The 26,562-nt window shown below is 51.1% G+C and overlaps 10 protein-coding genes across 10 annotated transcripts; 4 read left to right on the top strand and 6 right to left on the bottom strand.

The window, feature by feature from the left end:
• Positions 1-1,346: 1,346 nt before the first annotated feature.
• Positions 1,347-2,095, bottom strand: CLUP02_06184 (prefoldin; the record flags this gene model as incomplete). Its single annotated transcript, XM_049285187.1, has 4 exons — positions 1,347-1,384; positions 1,471-1,588; positions 1,654-1,985; positions 2,071-2,095. 4 exons carry the CDS (start codon positions 2,093-2,095, stop codon positions 1,347-1,349), a joined length of 513 nt encoding a protein of 170 aa, XP_049142330.1.
• An 84-nt stretch (positions 2,096-2,179) lies between these two features.
• On the bottom strand, positions 2,180-5,588 carry CLUP02_06183 (prolyl-tRNA synthetase; the record flags this gene model as incomplete). Its single annotated transcript, XM_049285186.1, has 14 exons — positions 2,180-2,428; positions 2,451-2,495; positions 2,576-2,650; positions 2,724-4,018; positions 4,080-4,209; positions 4,260-4,342; positions 4,402-4,492; positions 4,553-4,593; positions 4,652-4,745; positions 4,806-4,890; positions 4,965-5,075; positions 5,113-5,199; positions 5,331-5,483; positions 5,551-5,588. 14 exons carry the CDS (start codon positions 5,586-5,588, stop codon positions 2,180-2,182), a joined length of 2,577 nt encoding a protein of 858 aa, XP_049142329.1.
• A 113-nt stretch (positions 5,589-5,701) lies between these two features.
• CLUP02_06182 (CBF/Mak21 family protein) lies at positions 5,702-8,954 on the top strand (the record flags this gene model as incomplete). The annotated part of the gene is made up of 3 exons (XM_049285185.1): positions 5,702-7,500; positions 7,568-8,078; positions 8,133-8,954. The coding sequence occupies 3 exons, from the start codon at positions 5,702-5,704 to the stop codon at positions 8,952-8,954; spliced, it is 3,132 nt and encodes a 1,043-aa protein (XP_049142328.1).
• Positions 8,955-9,060: 106 nt separating this feature from the next.
• On the bottom strand, positions 9,061-9,705 carry CLUP02_06181 (uncharacterized protein; the record flags this gene model as incomplete). Its single annotated transcript, XM_049285184.1, has 4 exons — positions 9,061-9,342; positions 9,401-9,429; positions 9,483-9,606; positions 9,703-9,705. The coding sequence occupies 4 exons, from the start codon at positions 9,703-9,705 to the stop codon at positions 9,061-9,063; spliced, it is 438 nt and encodes a 145-aa protein (XP_049142327.1).
• An 872-nt stretch (positions 9,706-10,577) lies between these two features.
• Positions 10,578-11,590, top strand: CLUP02_06180 (thioesterase superfamily protein; the record flags this gene model as incomplete). Its single annotated transcript, XM_049285183.1, has 3 exons — positions 10,578-10,719; positions 10,786-11,501; positions 11,564-11,590. The coding sequence occupies 3 exons, from the start codon at positions 10,578-10,580 to the stop codon at positions 11,588-11,590; spliced, it is 885 nt and encodes a 294-aa protein (XP_049142326.1).
• Positions 11,591-12,065: 475 nt separating this feature from the next.
• Positions 12,066-12,332, bottom strand: CLUP02_06179 (uncharacterized protein; the record flags this gene model as incomplete). Its single annotated transcript, XM_049285182.1, has 1 exon — positions 12,066-12,332. The coding sequence occupies one exon, from the start codon at positions 12,330-12,332 to the stop codon at positions 12,066-12,068; it is 267 nt and encodes an 88-aa protein (XP_049142325.1).
• A 434-nt stretch (positions 12,333-12,766) lies between these two features.
• Positions 12,767-13,692, top strand: CLUP02_06178 (adenylylsulfate kinase; the record flags this gene model as incomplete). The annotated part of the gene is made up of 3 exons (XM_049285181.1): positions 12,767-12,774; positions 12,981-13,233; positions 13,321-13,692. The coding sequence occupies 3 exons, from the start codon at positions 12,767-12,769 to the stop codon at positions 13,690-13,692; spliced, it is 633 nt and encodes a 210-aa protein (XP_049142324.1).
• Positions 13,693-13,891: 199 nt separating this feature from the next.
• On the bottom strand, positions 13,892-15,425 carry CLUP02_06177 (V-ATPase subunit C; the record flags this gene model as incomplete). The annotated part of the gene is made up of 5 exons (XM_049285180.1): positions 13,892-14,098; positions 14,156-14,648; positions 14,722-14,813; positions 14,950-15,044; positions 15,131-15,425. 5 exons carry the CDS (start codon positions 15,423-15,425, stop codon positions 13,892-13,894), a joined length of 1,182 nt encoding a protein of 393 aa, XP_049142323.1.
• A 1,236-nt stretch (positions 15,426-16,661) lies between these two features.
• Positions 16,662-20,323, top strand: CLUP02_06176 (uncharacterized protein; the record flags this gene model as incomplete). Its single annotated transcript, XM_049285179.1, has 6 exons — positions 16,662-16,677; positions 16,738-16,908; positions 17,001-19,862; positions 19,918-20,019; positions 20,077-20,119; positions 20,197-20,323. The coding sequence occupies 6 exons, from the start codon at positions 16,662-16,664 to the stop codon at positions 20,321-20,323; spliced, it is 3,321 nt and encodes a 1,106-aa protein (XP_049142322.1).
• A 105-nt stretch (positions 20,324-20,428) lies between these two features.
• Positions 20,429-22,113, bottom strand: CLUP02_06175 (F-box domain-containing protein; the record flags this gene model as incomplete). Its single annotated transcript, XM_049285178.1, has 2 exons — positions 20,429-21,686; positions 21,749-22,113. 2 exons carry the CDS (start codon positions 22,111-22,113, stop codon positions 20,429-20,431), a joined length of 1,623 nt encoding a protein of 540 aa, XP_049142321.1.
• Between the last annotated feature and the right edge of the window lie 4,449 nt (positions 22,114-26,562).

Genomic DNA, 26,562 nt, shown 5'->3' with positions numbered 1-26,562 from the left:
GCTCGGTAAGCTATTAAATAAGCTCTTTATATTAATACTATTTTTAGTTTCGATTTTTAATTATTATTTTTATCGTTTTATAGAAGTAGGTTATTATTAGGCCTATAGGGTTTACTAAACTAGCCGTTTTAGTATTACCCGCGCCTTTATGCGCGCTTTAACCTCGTATATTTAATAATCGGTCGCTAATAAACGCCCCGTTTATAACGGATAGGGTCTTTAGGGTATTAATAAGGTAACTAGCCCGTAAGGGTAATCTATTCTAATTATCTTCTTTATTTAGCTCTTCTATAAACGCTAGTATTTAAATAGGACTCGCCCTATAATAAGCTTATTCTTTTAAATAGAATAGGGTCGAGTAGTTAACTCCGGATAGCTATAGCTCGTTAGTACTAATGGCTCTTTATTAATAACTAAGCATCGTTTTATTAATATTCCGTTCGTTTTTATAATCTATTATTATTTATACTAATTACTCTATAAAAGTAAAAGCTTTAGAATTATAAGAAATTAGGCTATAAGTACTTAACTAGCGAGGTTATAATATAAATATAAGTATATTATAAGACTAAAGCTTATAAAGTCTTTTATAAGGGCTTTACTTTTTAAAAAGTTCTTTTATAATAAGATCCGTATACTAGTCGCTAAGTTATCGGCGTCCTATTACCGGCCGCATCCCGAATCTATTATAGTAATAAGTTTATAAAATAGTAGTATTAAGTACTTAATATTATTATTAATAATCCGTAGTTATAAACTTTATAAAAGGGAAAGTTAAAAAAGTAGAAAAAAAAAAAAATGTTTATTAAAATAATAAGAGTATTTATTAATACTATATATTAATACTATATAATCAATATTAAGAATCGCCCGAGTAGCTAGTAAAAGTAGAAATAAAAAATAAATAATAAAAACTTAGTATTAACCTTAGTAAACTAACTTATTTATAAGGGTAAAGTTAGCCCTAATAAGGCGGGCCGGACCCTAAAGGGAAATTAGCTTATTTACAAAAGCGAAGATAGCCCTTAATAAGGCGGACCGGACCCTAAAGGGATCCCTATATTTATATATTTTTATTTTAATATAAATATTTATTTTTTATATTCTTTTATAAAAATATCCCGTAATACCTCGTTAGAGCTATACGTCCTAAAAATGTAGTTTATATATAAAACGTACGTAGCACTTCAAAAAAAAAGTTCCTTTATATAATATTATTAACTATACTTACGTTTACTCAATAATAACTATATTATTTAGTACCTAGTGCCGCAATAATAATTACGGTTCTATTTTTATATAATAGTTATAGTATTCTATTTTTCATAATACCACCCTATTACTACTTATGCTATTTGGCTTTGTAAAACCTTCTGCCTTAGTACTATTAGTTACACACGATCCGTTAGTATATTCTTAACCATGCTGCCCATTGCCCAGTTGTGTTTCCTAGGGACATGTGGAACTTACCATCCTCGACACTTCGCACATTTAGCGTTTTCCGCTGCACGATCACCTCGAGGTCCTGAATGTTATTCATCAAATTCTGAACCTTGGCTTCGTAGAAACGTTCGGCAGACTCGGTATCCTGCGTAACCGTTAACACACACAATGGTCAGAGGTCAGACCGAACCTCGGGCTTGATGATCATACCTTCTCGACGTAGAATCCTGTGCCTACGTCGACGATGACGTGCTTTGGATCCGAAAGCTCCCCACGTACGTAGAGGGAGTTGGTTAGCGGCACTAGGACAGATTTGTCGCCTGGAGAAATGTTAACTCGGCTGGCTACTGATAAGACGGGACAGTTGGGGGCCTGCATACCATCGCCAGCACCAGGCCTGGCCTTGACACACCGAAGGCACTCCTTGAACCTGGATTGTGCGCTGTGTAGCTGGGCGAACGAGTTTGTCAAGTGCTCGAGTTCTTCTTCCAATTGCTTCTTGACCTGACTGAGTTGCTGTGTGTCCAGCGTCTCCAGATTGACTGTGGAGCCGAGTCAGCACGGAAATCGACGATGTATACCTGATCTTCATGAGGAGATGGCGGAATCTCAACCGGAAATACTCACTACTCTCGGAACCCTGAGCGGCCATGGTTGATTAAACAGGCTTGCGGGCGAACAAAGTCGTCGGGATAGATGATTGAAGTGAGTATGAGTCCCTGCTTAGTACCGAACCCTAGGCGACGGTGAAGGCCCACTTCGGACAAAAGGGCAAAAAGATAAACTTCGGGTTGCTGATGTGATTGAGACCCGATGCTGTGTCAAACTCTCGGGAGGGGACTGAGGTTTGAAGCAAGGCCTGACTACTTGGTTGTCGTTCATTAACACCACTCCTTCCCATATTATTGACAGCATTTGTCGCACTTCTCGGGTGGCTATACACGTGACCGCCCCACACCGCGCAGGACATGTCTGGGCAGGCCGCCTTCGCATGTCACCCAACTCACATCGAGTTTGGTAAGATCAGTAGATAGAGAGAGGTTGCCGGGTCCCTGATGCTTCGACAGCAATGGACATACCTTTTAGCTGTGACATTAAAACGAGCTATTGGAGGTGATTTCCTATTTTCTACGATGGTAGGACATCTGATTTGGAGGTACATGAATGCCTTGTACACGCCGCGTCGCGGGCGCCTCAACGAGACGTCCTAGCGGTCTTCATTCTGCTCAGAGCTGTTCGAGCAACTCTGCCACACGCTGGCGTAGCTCTCTAAGCGGGACCATTTCTTTGATCCCGAATCTGCGGCATTGGACCTCACAATTACCTGTCTCTTTCCATACTTTACCCAGTATGACTAGGACTGGATAACCTACCAAGTCTGCGTCATTCAGCTTCCAACCGAAGGACGCCGACCTATCATCCAGCACCGTGTCAATGCCCCCTGTGGCGATCTCATCATACACTTGACTAGCATCTTCAGCTAGAGTAGGAGTGGAAATCACCACGACTTCGTAAGGGGCAATCACGCGCGGCCATTGTAGGCCCTTCGTGTCTGTCAGATGCTCAGCTACGGCCCCTATGAGTCGGGAGACGCCAATTCCATGGCACCCCATCTGCATAGGTGTCTTTTCCTCAGCCAAAGCTGGCTGACCATCGTGCTGACTTGAATTCGCACGAGTTGGTACGGATACTGTTGCATCGAGTGGCTCCGAGTATCGAGTTCCTAGGTAGAATGTGTGCCCAAGCTCCAGAGCCTTCTGCAGCTCGAGAACGCCACTGTCGCAGCAAGGGCATCTGTCACCATCGCGAGCCGCGAGCAGGTGGATTGGTTGTCCAACTTGAGTTCTGGTAATGATGGTTGAGTCTACTCCATCTTCGGGAACATCCAACCCTGACAAAGGCGATGATTTACTTTCTTCTCGTAGAACCTCTTCTAGGTTGCTGGTCAATGTGGAGTGTATGACGTTAATGATCTGGGGCCGGGTGGCCGCAGTGTCCGTGCTAGAACTCGTTGATGTAATAGCTGCCCGCCACAGTGATACGGCATTCTCAGTGCTTGCGTCCAGATCAGCGACAATTGTCTTGATGGCCGAAATCCTGAGATCTTTCTCTCCGTTAGATTCATCCTGGCTTCGGCCTGGATACCAGGCATTCACCAAGGTCTTGCGGTCTTTACTGATGCCTCGCCACACCCTTATTGAAGCAGATGCAGGACTTGGGGCTTCAGTCAGACCGCATGGTCCTGTGCTGTCGACGGCCGCTGTCCTTGGCTCGGCGACCTCGGCGTTAGCAGCGTAGCTACAAGTATTGCAGGTGACCAGAGTGTCCTCCCCAATTGAGGTGGGCAAGTGATACTCATGGCTCAGATCACCTCCCATGTCGCCGGAGCTCGCTTTGGCTACTTTCACCGGCAGCTTCAGTGCTTTGAAAACGCCGGTGTATGCCGACTGGACCTTCTTATAGGTCTCTAAGGCCGAATTCGCGGAGACGTCAAAAGTATAGAGGTCCTTCATGGTGAACTCGCGGGTTCTTAGTAGTCCATGGCGCGGACGAAGTTCGTCACGGAATTTGCGCGCTAGTGATTTCAACATGAGTTATTGGGTTGCAAACGAGGTCTGTGAAGTTTCTGTGCTCACTGATCTGATAGAGGCGAAGGGGCAGTTCTTTGTAGGATTTCACAGTCTTCGCCACTAGAGTAGTAATCTCTTCTTCGTGGGTGGGCGACAGCATGTATTTGGACCCTTTGCGGTCCTCGAAGCCGAAGAGCTTTGCCAGTCAGCCGTAGGATCAAGGTTTTTGAGACAGCATGCACTGACCTCAGCCTCTAGTTGTGTAAGACGGCCACTCCTCTCCCAGAGGTCCTTGGACGTAATGGTTGACAGAGCTACTCTCGAGGCTCCTGTGGCAGACGTCAGTAAATGGCAGCGGCCGGCAACCGAGGTGTACGAGAAAACTTACCGAGTTCTTGCATGTAATAGTCAATGACGCCCTCGAGTTTCCGTTGGACACGCTGGCCAAGAGGAAGTAGATGGAAAATGCCAGAGTGTGACTGAAATATGAGGAATGAGCAAAATCTCCCATCTCAATACCCCTTCACCGAATCACCTACCTGTCGCAAGAATCCGGCACGAACAAGCTTTTCATAGGCGCCTGAGTTTCTGAATTGAGCATGCTGACAATCGAGATAGGCAGCATGCGATAGACCTACCTTCGCCTCGTTCAGGTGTCATTCCTCCGGTAGGGACCCAAACAGTTGACAGTCGATTCCTGGTGCTACCAGCGCGGTAGCCGCGGCTGAATGACTGATGGCATGTAAGCAATGTCATATGAGTTTATTGCTTCAAAGGCATATGTGTACCTACCTGGCTACTGCCATTGAACGGTAAGTTGCCATGGCTTGCCTTCGTGCTATGAGGCGTCGACAAGATAGGGAGTCTCCATGCGCGACTGAAAGACATGTTGCCGTCGAAAGTAAGTACGCCAGCTGACGAGGTAACTCTGGAACACGTTCGCTGACCAACACTCTCAAGTGAGTTGCTGGTTCAGTAGCGATGACCAATATCTTCACCTTGAAAGCCTCCACCAAGATGGGATGATAGTGGTGATTGATCAACCCTTGAACGAGCTGGCCGCTTGAGGAATTGTCAATCGGGAATCAGCAAATGGCACAGGCTGGCAATGGACAATTGATTAGTGAGATTGGCGCGAAGACAAGATCTACTCTTATTGGGGTCACAAGAGGCCAGGTGATGGAGGCTACGTCAAATTTTGTTTGACCACAATCTTGGATTACTTTGGATGAGAGGGCTATTAGCGACAAATTGGCTTACCTAGGTAGACGGGGCCAGATGGATGCGCGACCCGAATTTATAGCGTTATTACCTTACTCCGAGTTGCCTTGGGTACTCCAAGTTGGAGATGACAATATAGATTGGTAACATTCAATTGGGTTTACCGTTCCACTTAAGGAGGTATCCGTACCTAGACCGGGAGGCTCGACCAAGACTTCGACCACCTCAGGTCCCGTCACGTTGCCGTCCCTGCTTATCGATAAGAAAGTTGACCCCACTCCTGGCTCTCAATGCCTTTTTTTTTTCTTGCGACAACCTTTCCTCGCTGCATTGCAGGTTCTGCTTCTTGTACATTTTGGTGTAATACAGGGGATTTTTCTCACCTTCACACGGTTCGTTATTGTGTTCTTCAATCATTTATCCAGGACTCTCCCTCTTCTTTTGGCTGCGGTCGTAACCTGAAATACATGATGGGCAAGCCAAAGAGGCAATCTGCCGGCAAGGCTCGACAGCCAGTGTCCTTGAACCCGGAATCATTTTCGAATCTCACAGCCAAGATCGAGGGAAAACTAGGCAAAGCTGTCAAAGATAACTCAACCGATAACAAGAAGCGCAAACACGTCTCCGACGAGCCATTGGAGAGCTCGCATCAACGGAAAAAGCACGCCCATCGTCGCGACAAGTCCACGAGCGGGCGGGACGACATTACGACCAAGGTGAAGGGCAAGAAAGGCGCGCTCCTCAACCGCGAGGATCTCCTTGAGGAGATCAGAGCTTTGGGAGGAGACGAAGAGGACCTGAAGCTCATCGGAGACATTGATTCGGACGACGAGGACGCCGCTGAGGAAGCCAACTCTATGGCCAATATTGACGGAAAGCTTCAGAGTGAGCTTGCTGCTTTCGCAGCCCAGCTCGGCCTCCAGCAACATCACGAAGCAGCAACAGCCCAGGATGCAGAAGAATCCCCGGAGGAGGAGGAGACAGAGGAGGACGAAGCGAGCGAGGCAGATGAAGTTGGTGAAAGCGACGACCAGTCTGCCCAGGAGGACGCAGCTGCAGAAGTCCATGCACCGCAACAACCTCCCCGTAAGGATGTCAAAGATACGTTCAAGAAGCAGTTCGTGAGCAGCCACCTGACCCAAGTTCCCGTCATGCATATGCTGACCTGTGCCCGCCAGAAATTCGAACCTCGTGCTGATTGGCACGGGGCGGAACTGAGCCAGCTCCCAGACCCTACGTCCCCCGAAGTGAATGGTTTCCTTGGCGTCATCAGTGCTCTCAAAGCTCATGCAGTCGCTCTTCTGGAGGCGGATGCGGCAGCGTACAATAAGAGCGTCCTGGCATCATCCTCTCGAAAGTTCCTCTCCACCATCATGTCTTCCGGAACGCTCTCCGACAAAGTCTCTGCTCTCACCTTGGCAATTCAAGAGTCACCACTGCACAATGTCAAGGCTTTTGAGTCTCTCCTAGGCCTTGCGTCCAAAAGGAGTCGTGCTCAGGCCATTGGCGCTCTTGGCGCTCTGGTTGATCTGCTCGGTCCGGGTCTAGTTCTACCCCCTAATAGGAGACTGCGTGCCTTTCAGACTCAACCTGGTCTCATTGGAGTTCTGCAGCGATCCTCTGTCAAGAATTGGAACTCCAGCCAAGTCTTACCGGGTCGCTTAACGGATGCACACCTCATCCAGTGGGCTTACGAGGATTGGCTCAAGATATCATACTTCAAGATCATCCAGCTCCTTGAGGTCTGGTGCAACGACGAGATTGAATACTCTCGCACCCGTTCCATCGACTTTGTCTACGGCCTGCTCAAGGACAAGCCCGAGCAAGAGACCAATTTGCTCAGGCTCTTGGTTAACAAAATGGGCGACAAGGACCGCAAGATTGCCTCAAGAGTTTCCTACCTTCTTCTTCAGCTTCAGAACACCCACCCCGGAATGAAGCAGGTTGTGATCAAGGGCATAGAGCAGGAAGTTCTACTCCGACCAGGTCAAACTTTCAGGGCCAAGTACCACGCTACGAACACTCTGAACCAGACGATACTGAGCAACCGCGAAGGTGGCACGGCAGAGGCACTGCTCCGCATTTATTTTGAGATTTTTGTTACTCTTCTCAACAGTTCCGCACTTGGCAAAGCATCTGCCGAAAGTCAGCAGGATCGTGCTTCCAAAGAGACTGGCGTTACAACGGAGACAGCCGATAAGCTGGTTACCGCAGTATTGACAGGTATCAACCGCGCTGTGCCGTTCGTGGCCGAGCAAGACCCGATGTAAGTATTGCTTTTTCAATGGTTTCTGTGCTTCTGAATTTTCGAAGTAACTGACACTCGCATGCAGCCTCGAATCCCAAATGGACACTCTTTTCCGAATTGCGCACTCGACGAACTTCAACACAAGTATTCAGGCGCTAATTCTGATTCAGCAAATATCGGTGTCAAGGCACCTGGCTTCCGACAGGTTCTACAGGACGTTGTACGAATCCTTGCTGGATCCGCGACTTGCCAACTCCTCTAAACAAGCCCTTTATTTGAACCTGATTCTGAAGTCTCTCAAGGCCGATGTTGACACGAGGCGGATTAAGGCCTTTGCGAAGAGAATGTTGCAGATTCTCAACTTGCACCAGCCTGCTTTCGTCTGTGGCTTGATATACGTGGTGTTCCAACTGCGGACTCAGTTCCCCGACCTTAGAGCACTCCTTGAAGAACCAGAGGATAACGACACAGAAGAGGCGACTAGCCAGCCCTCGGCAGAGGATCAGAATGTATCTGTTTCTAGAGGAAGTGTGTACGATGGCCGCAAAAGAAACCCAGAACATAGCAATGCTCAGAACAGCTGTCTCTGGGAAATTGTAAGCTTGTACCTGTGTTTGAGTTCACGAGACTCCGTTTGCTAATGAATGCAGATACCACCCCTCACTCACTTCCACCCGTCCGTGTCTCTACTGGCCGCAAGTCTGTTCTCAAATGAGAAGCAGATGGCCAAACCCGACCTAGAGAGCCATAGCTTGATCAGATTCCTCGACAAGTTTGTGTACCGCAGCCCGAAGGCGGCAGAGACTGCTAGGGGAGCATCTATCATGCAGCCGGTCCGCAATCCTGATTCTGGCAGTATCTGGCTCGCGAAGAGAACTGGCTCAGGTGCAGCTGCGCCAATTAATACGCCTAAGTTCTGGAACAAGAAGGTAGACCAGGTCGCAGCGGAGGATATCTTCTTCCACGAATACTTCAAGCAAGCGGGCAAGAAGGTCGAGGGTGGTAAGAAGATCACTGAACAATCGTCATCTGGACTAGATGAGGTCAGTGCCGAGGATGACGCCGAACAAGAGGATGAGATTTGGAAGGCCTTAACTGCCTCGCATCCCGATGGTCCAATCGAGAGTGACGATGACGACCTTGACATGGATGGATTCGACGACAGCGATGACGAGTCCGATGGTGGCGTTATCTTCTCTGACGGCTCCGACGCCGAACTTTCGGATGGCGACGAAGATGACGGAGACGACGAAGATGCTGGCGAACTCCATGGCGAGGAAGGAGACGACGATGAGGCGATGGAGGATGAGGGTGGCCCCGAGCTGTCTGCAGTACCTGGAGCCGCCGAGGAAACTAGCCAGAAGAGCAAGAGCGCCGCCCGATCATCCAGGAGGAAACTCAAGGACTTGCCCATGTTTGCGTCGGTAGATGATTATGCCGAACTCTTGGCGGCAGAGGAGGAGGACATGTAATCGGACCAAGAAATTCTCAATAGATATCATATTGTATGTCTGGGTTAGAAAAGCCCATGAGATGAGAACTCCTGATCAACTCGCTCCCGGCCCATCCCATATCTACCTATGTGTCAAACCACTCAAGGTCGTCATCTTTAGTGAATATGGCTCTATACGTCTTGTCTCCATCCGAATGCTCAGTCTCTTCAGTGTGAATGCTGTGAAGTTTTGGCGGCTCAGCTCCGGGCACGAAGGCGCGGAAGTGAATGTAGGCAGGCCCCGACTCAGGTAGGGCTGGGATTCGGACCTTGCCAAAGAGGTGGATTCCGTAAGCCGAACTGGCAACTCTTACGGCCACAAAGTTGTCCGGGCCAAAAGCGGCTAGTTGGTGATCGTCGAGGTGTTGCTAGGATCTGTCTGAGCGGACGCGATGGCAAGGCGTGGCAAAATGATGATTGACTTACAACAGCCTGAAAATACTCGGGCTCGTGCTCTGATGATGGAGTGTCAGTCCATGGCTTGTTTCCAGTGGAGAATGTGACTTACTTTGATGCTCACGTCGGATGTGGAGAAGCTCTTTTTTGAGATCGTGCGCGATCTCTTGGAATACCTTGATGGACTCTTCCTTAGGCGCGTGCACAGCGCCCAGATCTACGGTTTCTGCCGTGGCCTAGAATGGACGGAGCACGGCAATAGGTTAGCCGGTGTCAACATGACAGTAGGTCGTTTGCTTATTCGGCATGCGGAGGAAAATGAAAGGCAGTACCATTGCGTGTGTTGCTATATCTTTCTGCCGAATTCCTAGCAGCCGTTATGTGATGTTTGTTGTTAGATGGGACGAGTATGAGATGAAGTTGGTTGACAGTGAATGCCAGAACCAACTGAACGACTGCCTCGTGGACGGCGGTGTCTCATTAAAGTACCAGAAGGCCAAAGGTCAGATGAGGGGTATGTATCCATCTGTACCAGGCCTCCAGGCTCGTCACGTTGCTTGCGCCTGCATCCGTACTTTGTCATTCAAGTTTTGAGGTCTGGCCAGGACCCCTGGAGCCACACGGACCGATGCCGCATGAGAACCAACCACTGAGGTAAGGGCGAAGACTCCGTCCTGCCCGTCCCGAGTCTGATAGTTCTACTACGTAAGGAGAGAGATATGATGTCATGTGGCCGGGATCTTGTCTTGATCATACAATCACATTCAAGGACCCTATTGCGTAGAGTGTACAGGGGGCCGGGCGAGGCTACGACACCAGAAGTTACATGTATGTTATATCTGCAGCAAAGTATGGTTCCAAGTTCAGAATGGAGGAGTGTGCTGTTAAAATAAAGCATCAGACAAGCGCCAGGAGTGGAAACCATCCTACCCGTATTCGTAAGTCCAGGTGAAACCCCCATTGATACATATTTTTGGCTAGGTATTTCTTCCGCAATTGTTCGCTTAATGAAATCTCGTTTAGTGTCATGATGCTGTGCTACCTTATTGCCGGGATCAAGGTACCTCACCTGAACAGTTAAGCTACCCTACCTGTAGCCTCGGCATACGAGTGACAAACCGCGACAAAGGTCAATCTCGACCTTCTCCTATGCCTCACACATCAATCGTAAGCTTCAATCCTGTTGCTCGATTGACCAGCTGTATCCATGGCAACATCACCCTTTCTTCCGCTTCGGCGACTTCTTAAGCAGCCTGCAACATTGGCCTCCCCTAACGCGCCAATCTTGCAAACCTTCGCCCGTCGTCAGCAGGTTTGGCTCCGACGCTATCACCAAGGCATCAATGCAGGTAAGTTACTTTGCTTTGGGAAGCCCTTCAAGAACATTAGCCATTGAGCTCACACAGTTATTGTAGGCACATCATCGCAACCGAAAAGCCCTTCCCGGTTTCGCAAAGCCATCAGCTTCAGCGCATTTGGACTGCTGTTTACGAGCCTGGGTTTCGCTGCAGCGGCGAGCCCCCTACTGCCCGGTCTGCTTGACGCGGCAAGACCCCGGTCTGATGAAGATACCCTGCAAGCCTACGTACCCGAAAACGACGAGGCCGCAGTGGTGAATGATTTCGTCAACAACCACCCTATTGCGGCCGAGATGCGCCGGAATCCCGACATGACTGAATCTCGGCCCCACATGAGACTCCCCGATGCGCTGCGGCGGCATAATCTCACTGGCGGCACGCTTCTTGGGCCGGGTCGAATCACAGTTCCCCCTGTATGCTGGACTGAAAAGGGAGGCAAGTCTCTTGTTTCAATCTCCCATCTGGGCACAGACGTTTGTGGTCACCCTGGCATTGTGCATGGTGGATTGCTTGCTACAATGCTGGACGAGGGTCTGGCGCGATGCTGCTTTGGTGCTCTTCCACACAAAGTGGGCGTTACGGCCAAGCTTGAGATCAACTATAGAAAACCAGTGCACGCAGGCACGTACGTTGTTTTGCGGGCGCGTACGACAAGAGTAGAAGGGCGCAAGGCATGGGTTGAGGGCCAGCTGGAAACGCTCCCGGTGGATGGAGAAGAGCCTCTCGTCCTAGCGCAAGCCTCTGCGCTTTTTGTCTCCCCCAGATTTGCATCTGTAAGTGACTTTTTCTCTTACTGCTTGGATCATTGAGCCACAATACTGACATCCAAAAAAAGGTAATGGCGAAGCTGAATGCGACTTGAGACCTTTGCAAACGCAAACCAGAGCGCGACATTTCGATTCTAACTATACTGAAAATTTCAACAGTCGGATAGAATGCGATGGGGCGATTAGAGAGAAGACACGGCACCGAATTCAGAAGGGTTTTGCGAGAGAGATCGATGCACTGAGCTGAAAGCGCATGCTCAACCCGATCCGACTTAGACTATTCGAGCCAGTAGCCCTTCCACACTCTGTGGAACGGATTCTGAATGCAGGCCATGAGCCCTCCTGGATGGATTGATAGATGGCTCTCATGAGGGTGGGCGCAGCAGAATAGCTCCCTCTCACGACTTGTAGCGTATGGCGAATACTACGCTATAGATAGCCCCGCGACCTGGCTTGAGCTGATAGATAACTTGCAAGTGAAAATTACGGCCGGTGAAGAGGGATATTGTCCAGCAGAACATTTAGTCAAGATTTCGAAATGCGCGACTCTAGTTGAGTACAGTTGTAATGTCATAGCCGTTCAAGGTGGCCCGGAGCGGTCCCTAGGTGAGACGGAGGAGGTTTCGGCACCGACGTGAAGCGCGGCGCGGCATCCGGGAACGGAGCGGGAGTCGGCACTCGGTCAGTCGGAGGCAATACCTCCCAATGGGCAGGAACCAGCCAGATTACAGGCCTCTGACGTGCTGGTCCCGCCAAGCGATGATCCACCTCTAGCCGATCTGACGCCACCGCTCGGCGCAGACTCGCAGTGTTCCGGTAAGAAAGTACTTGCATCATGTTGCGGATTCTATTGATTTTTTTTTCTGCTGTATCCTAGGTCATTGGATCATTCCCTGCGGTATCCGTAAGGCACTGAACCCGGGTGCGGAGAAGGCCAAAGCCAGACAAAGTACCTCTCTCATGAGGCCACTGTCCATTTTGTAGTGTTAGGGAGTTTTGGGTACATCGCCTGATGCTGACTTCTCCGTGATCTTAGCTCGTGTGAAGTGAAAAACGAGAGGGAAAAATGGAGGGGAGGAGGTGGGGTGAAAAGCATCTTAGTACCCTCCCTACTCGGTCCGTTGTCGTGAGAGTCGTGTATGCGAGCGCATCTGTGTGTATATATGTATGAGTGATTGTTGCCGCTGCGCCTGATTTCAGTTCACACTTTCGTTCCTTCAACACCATTCTCCCCTTTAGTCCTTACCACCAGATACCCAATTGAATTCACAATGGCTACGTAAGTATGAGTCTGGAAATCTAGGCTTCCGTCATGACAGGACCAAAATTGCCCCTCCATGAATTTCCTTCTGCTATCCCACCGACCCCGCAGTCGTCGCACCTGCCTGCGGCGAATGCTCTGCAACTCTTCGCCTTCACGTCCGCAACTCGACAGCTGGCGGCATAACGAACAAATTGGCTGATTTTTGTCCTCCGATATCATAGCAACATTACATGGCATCCCTCACTCTCGCGCTCTGAGCGTAACCAGCTGCGCGGGCAGCGTGGTTTCACCCTCTGGCTCACAGGACTTTCCGCCTCTGGCAAGTCCACCGTAGCAACCGCTCTGGAACAGCACCTTTTGCACCTGGGAGTTGCCGCCTATCGTTTGGACGGTGACAATGTACGCTTCGGCCTCAACAAAGATCTTGGTTTCTCCGAGAAAGACCGTAATGAGAACATCCGTCGCATCGCTGAGGTATGGTCATTTACTCAACCCTTTGGGCTTGATCTTCCGTCCCAAGTACGACCACCGTCAGAGAGTACGCGACTAATGCCGCAGCAGGTCGCTAAGCTGTTTGCCGATTCTTCGACCATTGCCATTACCTCCTTCATCTCGCCGTACCGTGCAGACCGTCAAGTAGCTCGTGAGCTGCACAGCCAGACTGGCCAGAGCAGCGACGAAGCCATTCCATTCATCGAAGTCTTTGTCGATGTGCCTCTCGAGGTCGCTGAGCAGCGTGACCCCAAGGGTCTGTACAAGAAGGCTCGGGCGGGAGAGATCAAGGATTTCACCGGCATCTCAGCCCCTTACGAGGCACCCGAGAAGCCCGAAATTGTTATCAGGACCGACAAGTCGAGCGTCGAGGAATGTGTGGCACAAATTGCCGAGTGGCTGATCAAGGAGGGTCTCATCACTGCGAGTAAAACGGCCTGATGTGTATGGTCCTACAATTGCATGGGCGGCCGGTTCTCATCTTGTTTGAACTAGGAGTTACCTACTAGCTACAGCCCAGAGCTTTCTAACCACGGTCTAATGCCCCTCAAAAGAATACTACGCGTTTTCGGTGCAAGGTCGCGTCTGAAGCGCGGGACTGCATGCGCCCGCCATGCTGCGATTGTGTAGGTCTACGCAACTAAGAGTAGTCAAACTCGTAGTAAACGTAAGCTGTATACTCGTGTCCCTCGCCTCCGCCGAGACCAACAGCAGCCATCTCGGACGACAGTGCTGCGTCGTCTTTGGTAATTTTCCCGCGCTTGTCTCTGCCAAAGGCGTTGCCTCCTAGATACGAGTAATTAGAGTCAAGCGCTGTCTTGACCTTCTTGACCAGCTTCGAATTCGTCTGTCCGCCGCGTTAGCATCGTAAGCAATGACTTGAGCGAGAGAGATGTGTGCTAACCTTGACAAGAACACTGACATAGTCGAGCGGGAGTCCGTAGCGGAGAACAGCCTCGACAAACACGCGCAGTGCGAGCACATGCAGCCAGATCATGACGCTTTCGCTCCAGCCTGTCCGGCCGATTCTCAGAGCCTCTCCCCATGTCTTCTTCTCTTCACGAGCCACCCGGTCAAGCTCGCGTTGCTCTTCCTCCTTTCCGCCCTCCACGTACTTGTATTGACGCGGAGTCCATTTTTGCTCGCGACATTTCGCAAGGAACTCTGCACTGTGTTTTTTGAATGACGTAGCGGCGTACAAGGTGAACTCTTCGTCCGTCGCGACCTGCACAGCAGATCGGGGAACCACCATCGGTGCCAGTGTTTCGTAACTCTTCAAGAAGTCCTTCTTTGCATTGTTCGGCACAACAATAAGATGTGTCTCTAGGTATTCCGAGTCCTGGATGAGGAGGGCGGGATCGACAACGGGAGTGAGGGACTTTGTCGCAAGGTTGCCACTGTAATACCGCTGTCAGCTATCAAGTCGTCGTTGGGCTAGGGAAAACGATGGGCCTTGGAAACAATACGTACGTCTGCTTGCGCTGGAGAGTGGCAAAGTTTGTCTTGACTGAGTTATACTGGTTGAACTTGCTCTTCACATCGTTGTCGGTAGTGATGAGTTCCTGGCGCTTCATTAGTTTCCTGCGGGCCTACTCTATGGATGGCGACCCCGATCCGCGTCGAAAGCGAAACGGATGCAGCAAAGAAAAATCCCGCCGCGAAGCTGTTGGTTCCAGTACGCCCTCTCACTCCACGTACCTTTTGCAGTGTATCGACGAGTTCGCTCAAAGGTTTGTCGGCGCGGTATCGGACCTTGTTCCAGGAAAACGAGTTGACGTACTGGTCGGTGGGTTCTGAGGTACAACCGCCGTCAGTAATATGTACAAGAGATTTGTGGAACAGGCAGCAGCAACGAGGCGGTGCCCTAGACATCTCTCACTATCGTTGACCATCTTCTGCTGGGAGATCTTGTCCTCATCACCATCGAGGATTGACTTCAATGAGTCGGCAACCTTTGCAACGACAGCCTGGCAGGTGGACTCGAGCTTGGCAAGGTCATCGGCTTGCTGAACCAAGGCATCCAGGGTGCCGATCTTGAAATCGGGGATGTTGAAGGGGCGAACACTACCATTCTCGGGCGAAATGGTAGCGCTTAACGAGGATAGGGCATCGTCTTTATCTCCAGAGTCAAAGATGCCGAGAGGCAGTGAGACGAGGGCGTATTTGGTAGACATGCTTCTTGGACTGGATCGGACGCCGGCTAGCTATCCATGCGGCTATGTCAGAGCCTCGGAAGGTCTAGGAAAGTAAGGTGAGGTAAGGTTACGGTAAGTGAAGTCGAGAGAGCTATCGGAAGGTAGGCGGAGTTAGTTAGGCGTCGGTCGATGCAATTGAGAGAAGATGAGAGGTTGTCACTGACCTGGAGGCTGGGGTTTTGAGCAATACCGCTAGTAAGCAATGACTTTGCGAACTCCAGTCAAGAAATCGCACATGAGTAGGTAGCTGAGATGGTGTCAATCGAGGGCCGGAGCGGATTGAAATGCAGCAGTGCCCAGTAGTACGGAGTAGAGGAGATAGAGGTTACCTTAGGTGCTAAGCTGAGGCCAGCCTACGGGCCTGCTCCATGTAGCCCCCTACCTGCGCAACGGTGAATCGCGAACGAGGTACTCACAACTTTGCCAGTGTTCAAGTACAGATTTGGTGTACAAAGGTGGAAGAGGTACGTGGATATGGCATCAGCGGTTAGGTACCTGGAAAGCGGGCGACCTAGCGGGGCGCAGTAGCCGGTTACCTCAAAGCTGTGTGGTGGTTCGTCATTCACTCGGCGATAGCCTGAGAGGTAGCCAGCGGGTCTGCTGCCATCTAATGAGGTGCCAGCCCACTCCGTAAGACCTTCCTGCTATACATGGAAAGCTGCTAAGATCAAGCTTGATCTCTCCACTCGACATCCCAATGCTGTCCAACGCTGCTCACGCCATACCTCCCCAACTTCGACAGCCACTGCGCATTTGCAAAGTGTAAGATTTGTCCAGACATCGCTCCGCGGTTCTTGGTTTCTTCCCTATCTTTCCTTTCAGTATTTCGCCCATCGCGAATGCGCATCGCCAGATTTCGCTGTCGCTATTTCATTGTATAGTTCCAAACGATCAAGGGTTTTCGCTTTGCTACAATCTAAGTCGTTACCTTGGCCGAATCTAACAACGATGACGACCAGCTGGCGTCGTTGCATTATCAAAAAGAGAAGCTGACTCGGCAAGTCATCACATACTGTCAAGTCGCCTTGGTGATCCATCCGGGGTTTCGTGATGCCCTCTTGCATTCGCGGGTTTTAGCATACGTATTTTTTGCCATCCGGATTAAGGACCTAGCAACAGTCCTCGCCGGGGCAGAAACCTCGAAAGGCACCGCTGTGCTCCAATCTTTCTTGGAGGGACGATGCTGAATTTGTGACGCGACTGTCATCCACAGCCATGGCTACAACCGCAAGTAAGTAAAAAGCACAATGCACTTTGTTTTTTGCGCCCCGACTAATCGTCTTCTGCAAAGTATCTCCTCAACCTTCAAACCCTGCGCGACGACCTACACCGCTTGCTGATGCCTCTATCGCTACCGCTACCGGCACTGGCACTGGCACCGCTGTTGGCACTGGTACCGATAGTAGCGCTCGCAACGGTTCTGCAGTACAAACCCCTGTACTGAGCGTTACGAGTGAAGGAGGTTTGTAGGCTATTCTTATGTCTTTAATGCTACTGCTCGTTGAATGGCCAGGCAGGAACACTGAAAAGGCGTTGCTGACTTTCGAGCTGTAGGCGCGGCGAATGGATTCGGTGTCTTGCAACACACTGGCCCCCCAGTACAGGATGATATTCCGGGCCTTTATAGAGATGGACGTGTACGTAACCCTGTGCCTAGTAAGCTGAAGGGCAAAACCGACGCGACGAAAGGGAACTTCGGAGTTATGCACATAGACCTCACTACTACCAACGAAAGTCGGGAGCGTGATGCAGCAGCCAAACGCACGAGTGAGGGAACGCAGCTTGCGGCCAGACTGGCCCAGACAGACCGTTACATTCCCATCAGACGGAGCAAATTTATCTATCGACCAGAAGTCCATGCCTCGAACAGTCCACCGCAGCTCAACGCACCGCATCCCAGCGCACCGCAGCCGGACGCACCGCAGCTGAACGCACCACAACTCAACAAACCGCAGCAAAACGCATCGGGACTCGATAAACCGCAACTGAATAAACCGCAACCTAGTACACCGCAGCTCAATGCTCCGCAGCCAACACCGCTACTCAATAAACCGTGGCCCCCTAAAACGCCGCTCACCACACCGCAACGAAATGCCCCCCAGCTCAACCGACCCCAGCTGAACACGCCATATATTCGGGAGACTGTTGGAGACACGGCGCAGGTGCGGAGGAGGGCCTCGACACTTACGACCGTGGAGACAATAGCCGAACAAGCTCGACTCTTGACTCTGTTGCGAAGCCTAGACCCTGATCTGGTTGTTGATCAGCTTTGCAAGGGTCTGAAATTCTTTGGAGGGATTACCAATGAGCGCACATCACCCGGCGCATCTTTTCCCATCAGCGCTGAGGCGAATGGTTCTGGATCCCTCTTTGTTGGCTGGCTGGCAGAGATCTTTCCAGCTCTAGACCAAGGGGTAATGCCGAGCGCACACCAAACGAAGCTGAGACGACCACGTGGTCGTCCCAAAGGAAGTAGGAATGCGAAGGGAAAACAAGCTGGCCATAGTGGGCAACGACTCGTTTCAAGAGTTCATGCAGCAGAAGCAACAACGGACAACAGTGCAGGTGATGACGCGGTGGATGCTAGTTGGGTTGACATTGATGACACCATTGCAGATACTGACAGAGAGCGTTTGCAAGTGGACGCCGAGCGGGTGGTTGAAACTCCAGCTTTCAGTCAGGTAGTCTCCGGTCCAGGTGCTTCCGGTGGAATGCCGGAATCTGGCTCCGCCCAGACCTCGACAACTACGCCTGCCCCCAAGCGGAGAGGGAGACCTAAAGGCTCGAAAAATCGACCGAAAGATACGGTGCCCTCGGCCAACGATGCTCATGAGGATACGAATGGTGTATCCGGGACCCCAGTGATGATTCAGCCAACAGCAGTTAACCCTCCCGAATCCTCAAGCACGACTGGGGGTCTTGACGAGCTCGGATCGCCGCTTGTCAAGAAGCGAAAAGGAGGCCCTGGCCGTCCTAAGGGATCCAAGAATCGACCGAAAGGATCAGCAAATGTCCACGGCTCTCAATCTCAACAAACACCACCTAAATCGGATGCAAACGACCAACGAAGCGGGCCACAACCTGCCGCTGCGGGTGATTTAGCTCTGCCGGCGCCTGCTGGTGGTTCCACATCCTCTACCCGAGAACAACAATACGAGCAGCGACCGGCCATTCCGGTAAATGTTGCCTCTCAGTTCGGACCGGAGACTGTCAGCGAATCCGCTGCCATGAAGCAACAAGTCAGCAAAACCTCCAGAGTCGCAAAGCGCAAACGGAAGGCTTCTCAAGAAGACAGAGACAGTAATGCCGGCAACGAGTCGCTAACAGATGCCTCGACTTCAGATCCAAATAATGTTAGACTTACTGCAATCACCAGTGAGAGCCCTTCGTCACCGCAGATGGCCCGGTCTCAAGGACTACAAGTGCAGGATCACACTCATGGCCATCAGCCAGTGACCAAGAGGCAGAAATTACCGAATCATCAGCGCCAAGATGCTGCCTCAAACAGTGGAATGACGCAAGCTAGCCAGAACAGTCAGACTGGACAAGGCGGGCAGCGCGTGCCACAATTGTTAGAGCCAACGCAGACAGACCTTCACAACAGCAGCCTCACAGATGCCAATAATAATAATCTTCAGAAGCCGAGGAACCAGATGGGCGGCTCGGCAAATCGACCATCGCTCCAGCAAGCCCTCAACGCGCAGCAACCTCAGTCTGATCTACGACTTCAATACAGCCAAAGCCTCATAGCTTCATCCGCTGGCCAAGGAGTTGACAGGACTGAGGTAGCGGAATCCTACTCCTTGAATATGCCATCAAGGCAAGCCATGTACAATCAAGGTGGATCGGCTCAGGGGCAACAGCAACAACATCTCTTTCATCAGCAAGAGCAACATCAGCCAACTACACAGAACCGATCTAATGACAGTCAGCACCGCCTAAGCAGCTCGGGACCCGGCCGGATTCCGTCATCACTAGGGCAGAATGGGGACAGCTATACAGAGTCGACAAGTGACGGAGACTATCAGGGGCTGGTGGGCCTTCAGCACCCTACGTATGGCACCCACATGACCGGATCATCGAGCACGCGAGGAGATAGCTACCGGACTTCGACCTCACGGCCGATACAACAGCAATCATCTGCATTCCATGCACGGCAGGAACACTCAGTACAGAATACGGGCATGTCGTCTTTCCAGGACTATTCCGATTCGACATTTCTGGCAAGTCTGACAACGGCTAATCAAGCAAGCTTGGCGATGAATTCCACACAATACAATGTCGATGGTGCAGAGATGCAGCGTGCATCGCCGAACATGAACTCAACGTATGGCTCGTCGCACTTGGGCCAGCCGTCTTTTGATGGCGGCATGACAGAATCTGCAATGAGAGAACGCATGTATCATACTTCGAGACGTCAGTAAATAAAGACGTAGATGTAACAAGCGCCCACTTACTGCACCGCCTGTAGGTACACTGTGCGACTGGCACCTTGCTCCGACTGGTGTCAAGGGCTCAAAACATATTCCTGACCCCCTGACTACGCAGTTGCGCCATGGAAGAGTTAGGCCAAGTAGGCGGGTGGCCGTCTCAGCTGTGATTCCGAGCATCCTCTACTAAGGATACCCAGCCATGTCGGCGTACCTCGGTCAAGATCCAGTATGTGATAGTCGGTCATCAGTGACAGGCCTATGCGTGGAAAGAGCACGTTGCTGAACGCGTGAATTGTTTGACCTAACTGGGCAAACAGATGCCCAACCGGTCCTGGCTATAACAAGACTACAAAGCTAAATGGAAAACTGTTTGATGTTGGTATCTTTATCCAGATCCCAGGTATTGCACCCCTCTCCATGCTGGCCCTGACAAAGAGAATGTGAAAAAAAAGAAGCAAGATATCCAAAGACAAGTCTCCGCTTGAGTTGCACTGGGCCAAATTCCAGGCCTACCTTAACGCCCTTAAATGCTCAACGCCACGCTGGTTCTCATGCGCCGTCCATAGCATCTTCGTCTATCGCTTCGAGCGGAGGACGAATGGATTCTGGTGTACTTCGTCCGTACCACCACTCATCCTCCTCGTCAATGCCATCATCGCGAATTAATTCCAACATTACTTGTGCATTGCGTTTGATATCCTGGGTACGCTCAACGATGCCCCGCTCCAATATCAAAGCTTCCGCAGTTTTGAGCCAGATTTCTTGTAAGCTAGGGAGGTCAGCCAGTACGTGTCGGACATGCTCACGCTCCAGCGGTCCCATGGGCATGCCGGCTGCTAGACTTGTGTTGAATACCAAGTTCGTATCGGGATCGACTGGATCATCTAGAGAAGCCCGAGAGGCACGGCGCGTTGATATTCCGTCGTGTTGTGTCGACTTGGTTGAATCTTTGACCGAAATCGAGGACTTCTTTCGGCCCATGCCCATGATACCCCGTCGCTGTTTCGGGGTAGAGTCGATCGAGTCCTTTGAGACACCATTGTACCAAACATCAACGGCTCCCCGCCTGCTGTTATAGCCCTTGATCTCCCAAAGCCTCTCCACTTGTCGCAAGCCTCCAACACATAGAATGGCAACGTGAACCTCATCTGGAGGTCTTTCCTTCAAGTAGCCTCGCAATGATCGTTCAACGCGGCCAGCATAAGATGGCGGGCGTAGCCGTCGGCAGAATGACGAGATGACCAGAGGGAAGACTTGATGGACTCGCAAAAGCGTCTGGTCGTCGTACATGCTTATTATTCGAGCCTCGATCGGATTCAGTGTATATGGCTCGTGCAGTAAGCCATGACCGTTGTGGTCGAGTATGTGCTGTAAGTGCAGCTTTCGATAGGTTTCGAAAAAATGGAATAAGGTGAAAAGAAGCGGTATCAAGCGACGACGCATACGTTCATGCTGAGGGGCGAACTCGAGACGCTGCGATTCCGTCGTTCGCAGGAAGATCTCTTTAGTGATCCATTCGCACATAAGGTATGACAATTTGGCGGCGACGTGCAAACGATGCCACAAGCCGCATAGGTGATGGAAATTGGCGGCGGTGGGGTCGTTAGATGGATAAAGACGCAAGGCGTATGCCGGGATGTGATGTTCTAGATGATGGCGAACGATGGGCGCCTCATTTAATGTCACGATAGTGTGCCAGGATCTCGAGACTCTGCGAAGATTTAGGACGTCCGTCAATGGCAGCGATGAAATGACTTGAATCTGAAGCTCAGTAGGTAGAGCTAGGAACAATTGACCGAGAGATTGACTGGTGATTTGTTAGAATTGGTATACACAATCGTACGTTGGCTCTAGGGGAGGGTGGCTAACGTCTTTGGCTTCGCGAACGCTGTATACTGTTCGCGATGGTCTACCTGCGATGTTGACTTGTTTTGGAGGATAGAGACCTTGGATCGCAGGCTGAAGAGTCGGCTCTTCTCGGTACGCTTCTGGTCTGAGGGTCGGGGAGTCTCGGTATTGCCTTCATTTGACTTGTAGGTTCGTAACGGCAGAGTAAAGGTAGAGGTAGACTGAGATGATATCGGCGGAGAGGGATACTGTTGAGAGGATGGCGTCTGAGGATGGCGTAATTGGTGAAGCTGCTGGGTATCGCGGGTCGCAGGGGACTCATTGAGCTGATTGAGTTTGCTGAAGTACCGCTCGGAAGCGAACTCGGTGATATGCGGCGGATCCATGTTGATGCTATCGCGCTGGACAATGGCTCAGCCTGAAGTAAGAGAAAACGAGGTCTAGGAAGTCCAGCATATGGTCGAGGTACGCTATGTTGAAAACGGGAGGGTTAACGACGGGCGGGGATCGGAAAGTCGAAGATGCCGTGCATTCGCGGCTCAAACATGGCTGAACATTGAAGATATCGGTGATGGTTCGCAGGCGAGAAGAATCGTGGGGGATGATTTGAACGAACAGGCTGGCGCCCGGCGTCGATTGGGATACAGTCGTCGAAAGGGCAGGCTTCGAGAGTCGATGGGCGAAAGGTGACGATCAACGACAATGGCTATGTAGGGTATCGATATTCGACGGCCGATGAGATGGACCGAAGAGGGTCAAACCAGAGCAAGAGACGAGGAAAGATGGCGAATGAGCGTATGTGACAAAGCTGAGTCGGATAAGGAGATGACAGGCGACCGATAGTGTTGTAGAGAGGCAGAACGTGGTGGTGACGTTTCGAACGTGATGGTCGACGTTGGTTGGAATATGAGGATGCGAGGAAGAAATGGAGGAGGAAGAGGGAGGGTGCACAGGCAGAGCGCGAGGGTGTTGGAGAGGCCCGCCGAAGTCAGGTAACTCACTCTCGCTGGCAGGCAGCACGTTCGGTACTGGTAGTGGGAGAAAGGCGGTGGTGGTGCAGTCAGGCTCAGGTTCCAAGGATCCTTGGTGGGTGGATGAGAGTGGGTAAAAGCGTAGAACCTCTCTATGGGCGACGACGTGGGTATGCACGTAGCTATCCGTTTGGTGGTATGGTATCCAAGCCTGGATAACTTGGTAGACACTGGCGGTCACCTCAGTCTATGGGCGCAAACGTAGGTGAGGTGATGATGAGGTTAGGTAGGTATTACGATGCGGTACGAATAGAGAAGAGGCAATGAGAGCAAGTGGGTGGACCTGGAGGCCAGGAACAGGAGAGAGGCAGATGCAAGAAAGCGAGAGAGGGATCGGCTGTTCGCTAATTCTGGGTGGCCCGGCAGTATGTGCGGCGAATTAGTGGAGGTCCAAGTGAGGAAGGGCACCTGCTGGCCTGGGGGGGGTCGATGATCCCGAAGCGGCGTTTGGCACTGTGATGCAACGGCGCTGACTGGCTGCGTCCTCGGAGAGGGAATGGCCAGAGAAGGGTCTTTTAGGGGGGGGGGAGGGCTTCACTCAACCTAACTAAGGTACCTATCAATTGTGGGTATGTTACCGTGTATCTATTTCTTCACCACCACAGTACGATGGGCGTGGACGGCGGAAGCGAAAGAAAGCGGCCGAAGAAAGCACCGTAAAAGTGCGAGGACGAAGCTTCTCATCCCCACAGTCCTGAGCCTGGCAAGCCGTAAGGCAAGTGAAAGTCGCATTGGATATTTTTTAACGAGTGGTTGAGTTCCATTGCTCTACGGAGCGGATGGTGGTCAGTTGGTACCTTAGTGAGCATACCTACTGTGAGTGTGGCCTTGAGGTTCCCTCTTTCTTTTTTTCTTTCTTTCTTCCCGCTTCTTGTTCCTTTATTAATCAACAATTGGGTCTTGATCTTGACTCTATCCGTAAAATGTCTCTTCGTCCATTTCGCCATCAGGTATCCGTATGGAGGCCAGGTATGGAGGATTGAGGTACTCTAACCATTTCACTCGAGCGACAACTGCAATTGCGACTAATCAGGTGTTTCCATCGGCGAGATACCTTACCTTACCTAGGTACGTACAAATTCAGATCAGATACCTGATTGTCCATTCGTTGGTATCTTCTTATTTCGCAGTTCAACAGTCGACTTTCATTCCTCGGCTGTTTTACGGACTCTATGGCGCTTCCCTGTCTCCATTTCCTATCCAGTGCCATTGTAAGACTCGAGAGTTAGATGTCGATCCCGGGGCCCGGGGGATTGAGGGTGAGCCCGCCCGATGCCGCTCCAATTTATTGGCCGTATGCCATGCTTTTTTTGCCTTCAACTACACGCGATGAAGCAGCTTGGTAGTTTGGCTGTGGACACACTGCGTAGGCACTTCTCGGCCATCGTCCCGCGTCAAGTGGGCGATGGCCCATGGCTACCTTTGGTTCAGCGGGCGCAGCGGGCGCAAAGAAGTATCCCTAGACAGTATGCACCGATGAAGTACCGACCACGTTCGTGCAAACGATCTAGGAGAGAAGCCCGGCATAGATCGAGACGGAGCTCCTACGGCTAGATGCTCTCGCTCTGTTTCCATTGGCTCATTTGTGTTGCAAAGCCCGATTCGATGCTATCGCGGATAGATGCTTCACCTGTCCAAAGTTACTGCTGATGGATCATGGTCTCAGCCGCCCTAGAGCTACTTAGACCGACTTCGATGATCCAGGACCGATTACCAAATAGGCCCGAGACAGTCCCATGCCTGACGCTTCAACGGAAACACGTCTATCGGCACTACTCCGTAGGTAGACCAGACAGTGGCAGTCTGGAAACATTTCTCTATCGGCGGATCTATCAATCGCATAGCGTGCTAGAAAGTAGTGTGAACCAGACGATGTTCATGTTGAGCATGTTAGTACTGACATTTACCTATTCCATTGATCATGACTCACGTTTTATTTCATTCTCGCAGTGTTAAAATTTACAGCCGGCAGGAATGAGAAGGCCAGCGGGCTGCGGGCATCGCCGACACTGCCGATCTACTGTATAGGCTCATTGATTTTCTCGCCTTCGCCATTTGCACACGGTTGGCTTGGCTTCACAGGGCGCCACAAAGCAAGCAGTGAATCACATCGGGGTACAGAGCATGGTGGATTCGTCCAGGTAAGAAAGGTGTCGAAGGTACAAACCTACCCAAGGAATCTTGCAACTGTACGTCGTGAGCGCACCTTTTGCATCACTTGAGCTTTTGCCCATTCTCCCATTCCCTCGAGGGCTGAGTATCCTAAAAGCATGTACGCATGTAAGAGAAAGAAGATCAAAACTCAACAGTGTTCCACACTGCATCTACAATTCCATACTACGTAGTTCCTGGCACCTCATCGGCATGTTCATAGTGCACACTAAACCTTGGATGGCAAATAGAGATGGACCTTGGCACCCCTCGACCCTCGTGAGCTTAGTGTACTTCGTGCGAAGCCGACATCTACCAGTGCCAACTTGAGCGTGGCCCATGGGGTCAAATGGAACACGGTAGATTGGCCCGAAGTGACCGAAGTTGAAGCGATGGAACCGACACAAGTGGCTAGGCGCTGTCTCGGATGGACAAGCTGCCTTCGATGCAGCGGGGGACGGAGACATTGTACAAATACCGGGGGAGTAAAGTAAACCGTAAATGCTACGGTGCCACGGTACCAGTTCGACCTCTTGTCAGACTGGGCCCAATCATGAGCACTGCAAGTCACTGAGGTACGCGCCTCGATGCCATTGGTGGTGCAAAATGGTAGTTACGGAGGTAGGTGCTTGTAAAGGTAAGTACCGTCAAAAAATCCAGATGGCGTGGTGGAGCGGCCCTCGGACCTACCGCGGCCTTTCTGTTTTCTTAGGCTCTTAGTCTTCGGCCTTGCCTCCCCTCCGCATTCGTCACAGCTGATATCTCCCCCCAAAGGCCCCAGCCTTTCACGTCGTTTTCCGGCCGCCTGGCCGCCGTTGGTGGATTGCTTTACCTTTGAGTACCGTTCTCCATGATCCGCTCCGCTCTACTTCCCTTGCGTGAGAGAGAGAGAGAGAGAGAGAGAGAGAGAGAGAGAGAGAGAGAGAGAGAGAGAGAGAGAGAGAGAGAGAGTGTGTGTGTGTGTGGCTACCTTAGTGAGTAACGTTTTACCGGCTCCCTGGCATACTCCGTCCTGAAGCAAAAAGAGATGGACGTTCTAGCACTTAACAACGTTCTTCCGGTTGGTCATTCATCAGGTCACGAGCGCTACGGAATACTGGATGAGGAAGGCACCTCGCTCCACTTTTGGTACTGCATCATCCGTATATTACCCTACAGATACGGGACTGTATCCGTACATCTACTTACGTTTGTGAGACTTCTCTCCGTGTTCCCGAGCCAATCTCAAGGGTAAGAACTTCCTATCCGCACCTCTTTATGTAAGCCTCGCAGAAATTGAGCGACATAACCCGCATGCTCGCGAGAAGAGAACCCGTAACTTGAGTGCGTCTGGTGGTGGCGCGCCATCATCATTTGCGTTTGTGAGATGAAGACTTGAATCCCGTCATGTTGGTCGACCATGAAGCCATATTTCTTGGCCAGGCCAGCCCCCCCAGTATCCGTACACTAGCGGGCAATGGCATCGACATCGGCCGAGAATGCCCCGTGGATATGTGGGATTCTCCCCGCCCGAGGTCACAGGTTGCAACTCCCCTCTCAAACTTCTCCAGCTTTACCGAAAAATTTACACAATGTTTGTACCTCCAGACCCATTCCCTCCATATTACTCTGCGTTTCCTCCGCTCTCTGAGCTGCTCCAGAGCCCAGGGTCAG

This window comes from Colletotrichum lupini, chromosome 3 (assembly GCF_023278565.1).
Source record: "Colletotrichum lupini chromosome 3, complete sequence".
NCBI lineage: Eukaryota > Fungi > Ascomycota > Sordariomycetes > Glomerellales > Glomerellaceae > Colletotrichum > Colletotrichum lupini.
Note: the sequence above shows the minus strand (reverse complement) of the source record. Positions and strands in the feature narration are given on the sequence as shown.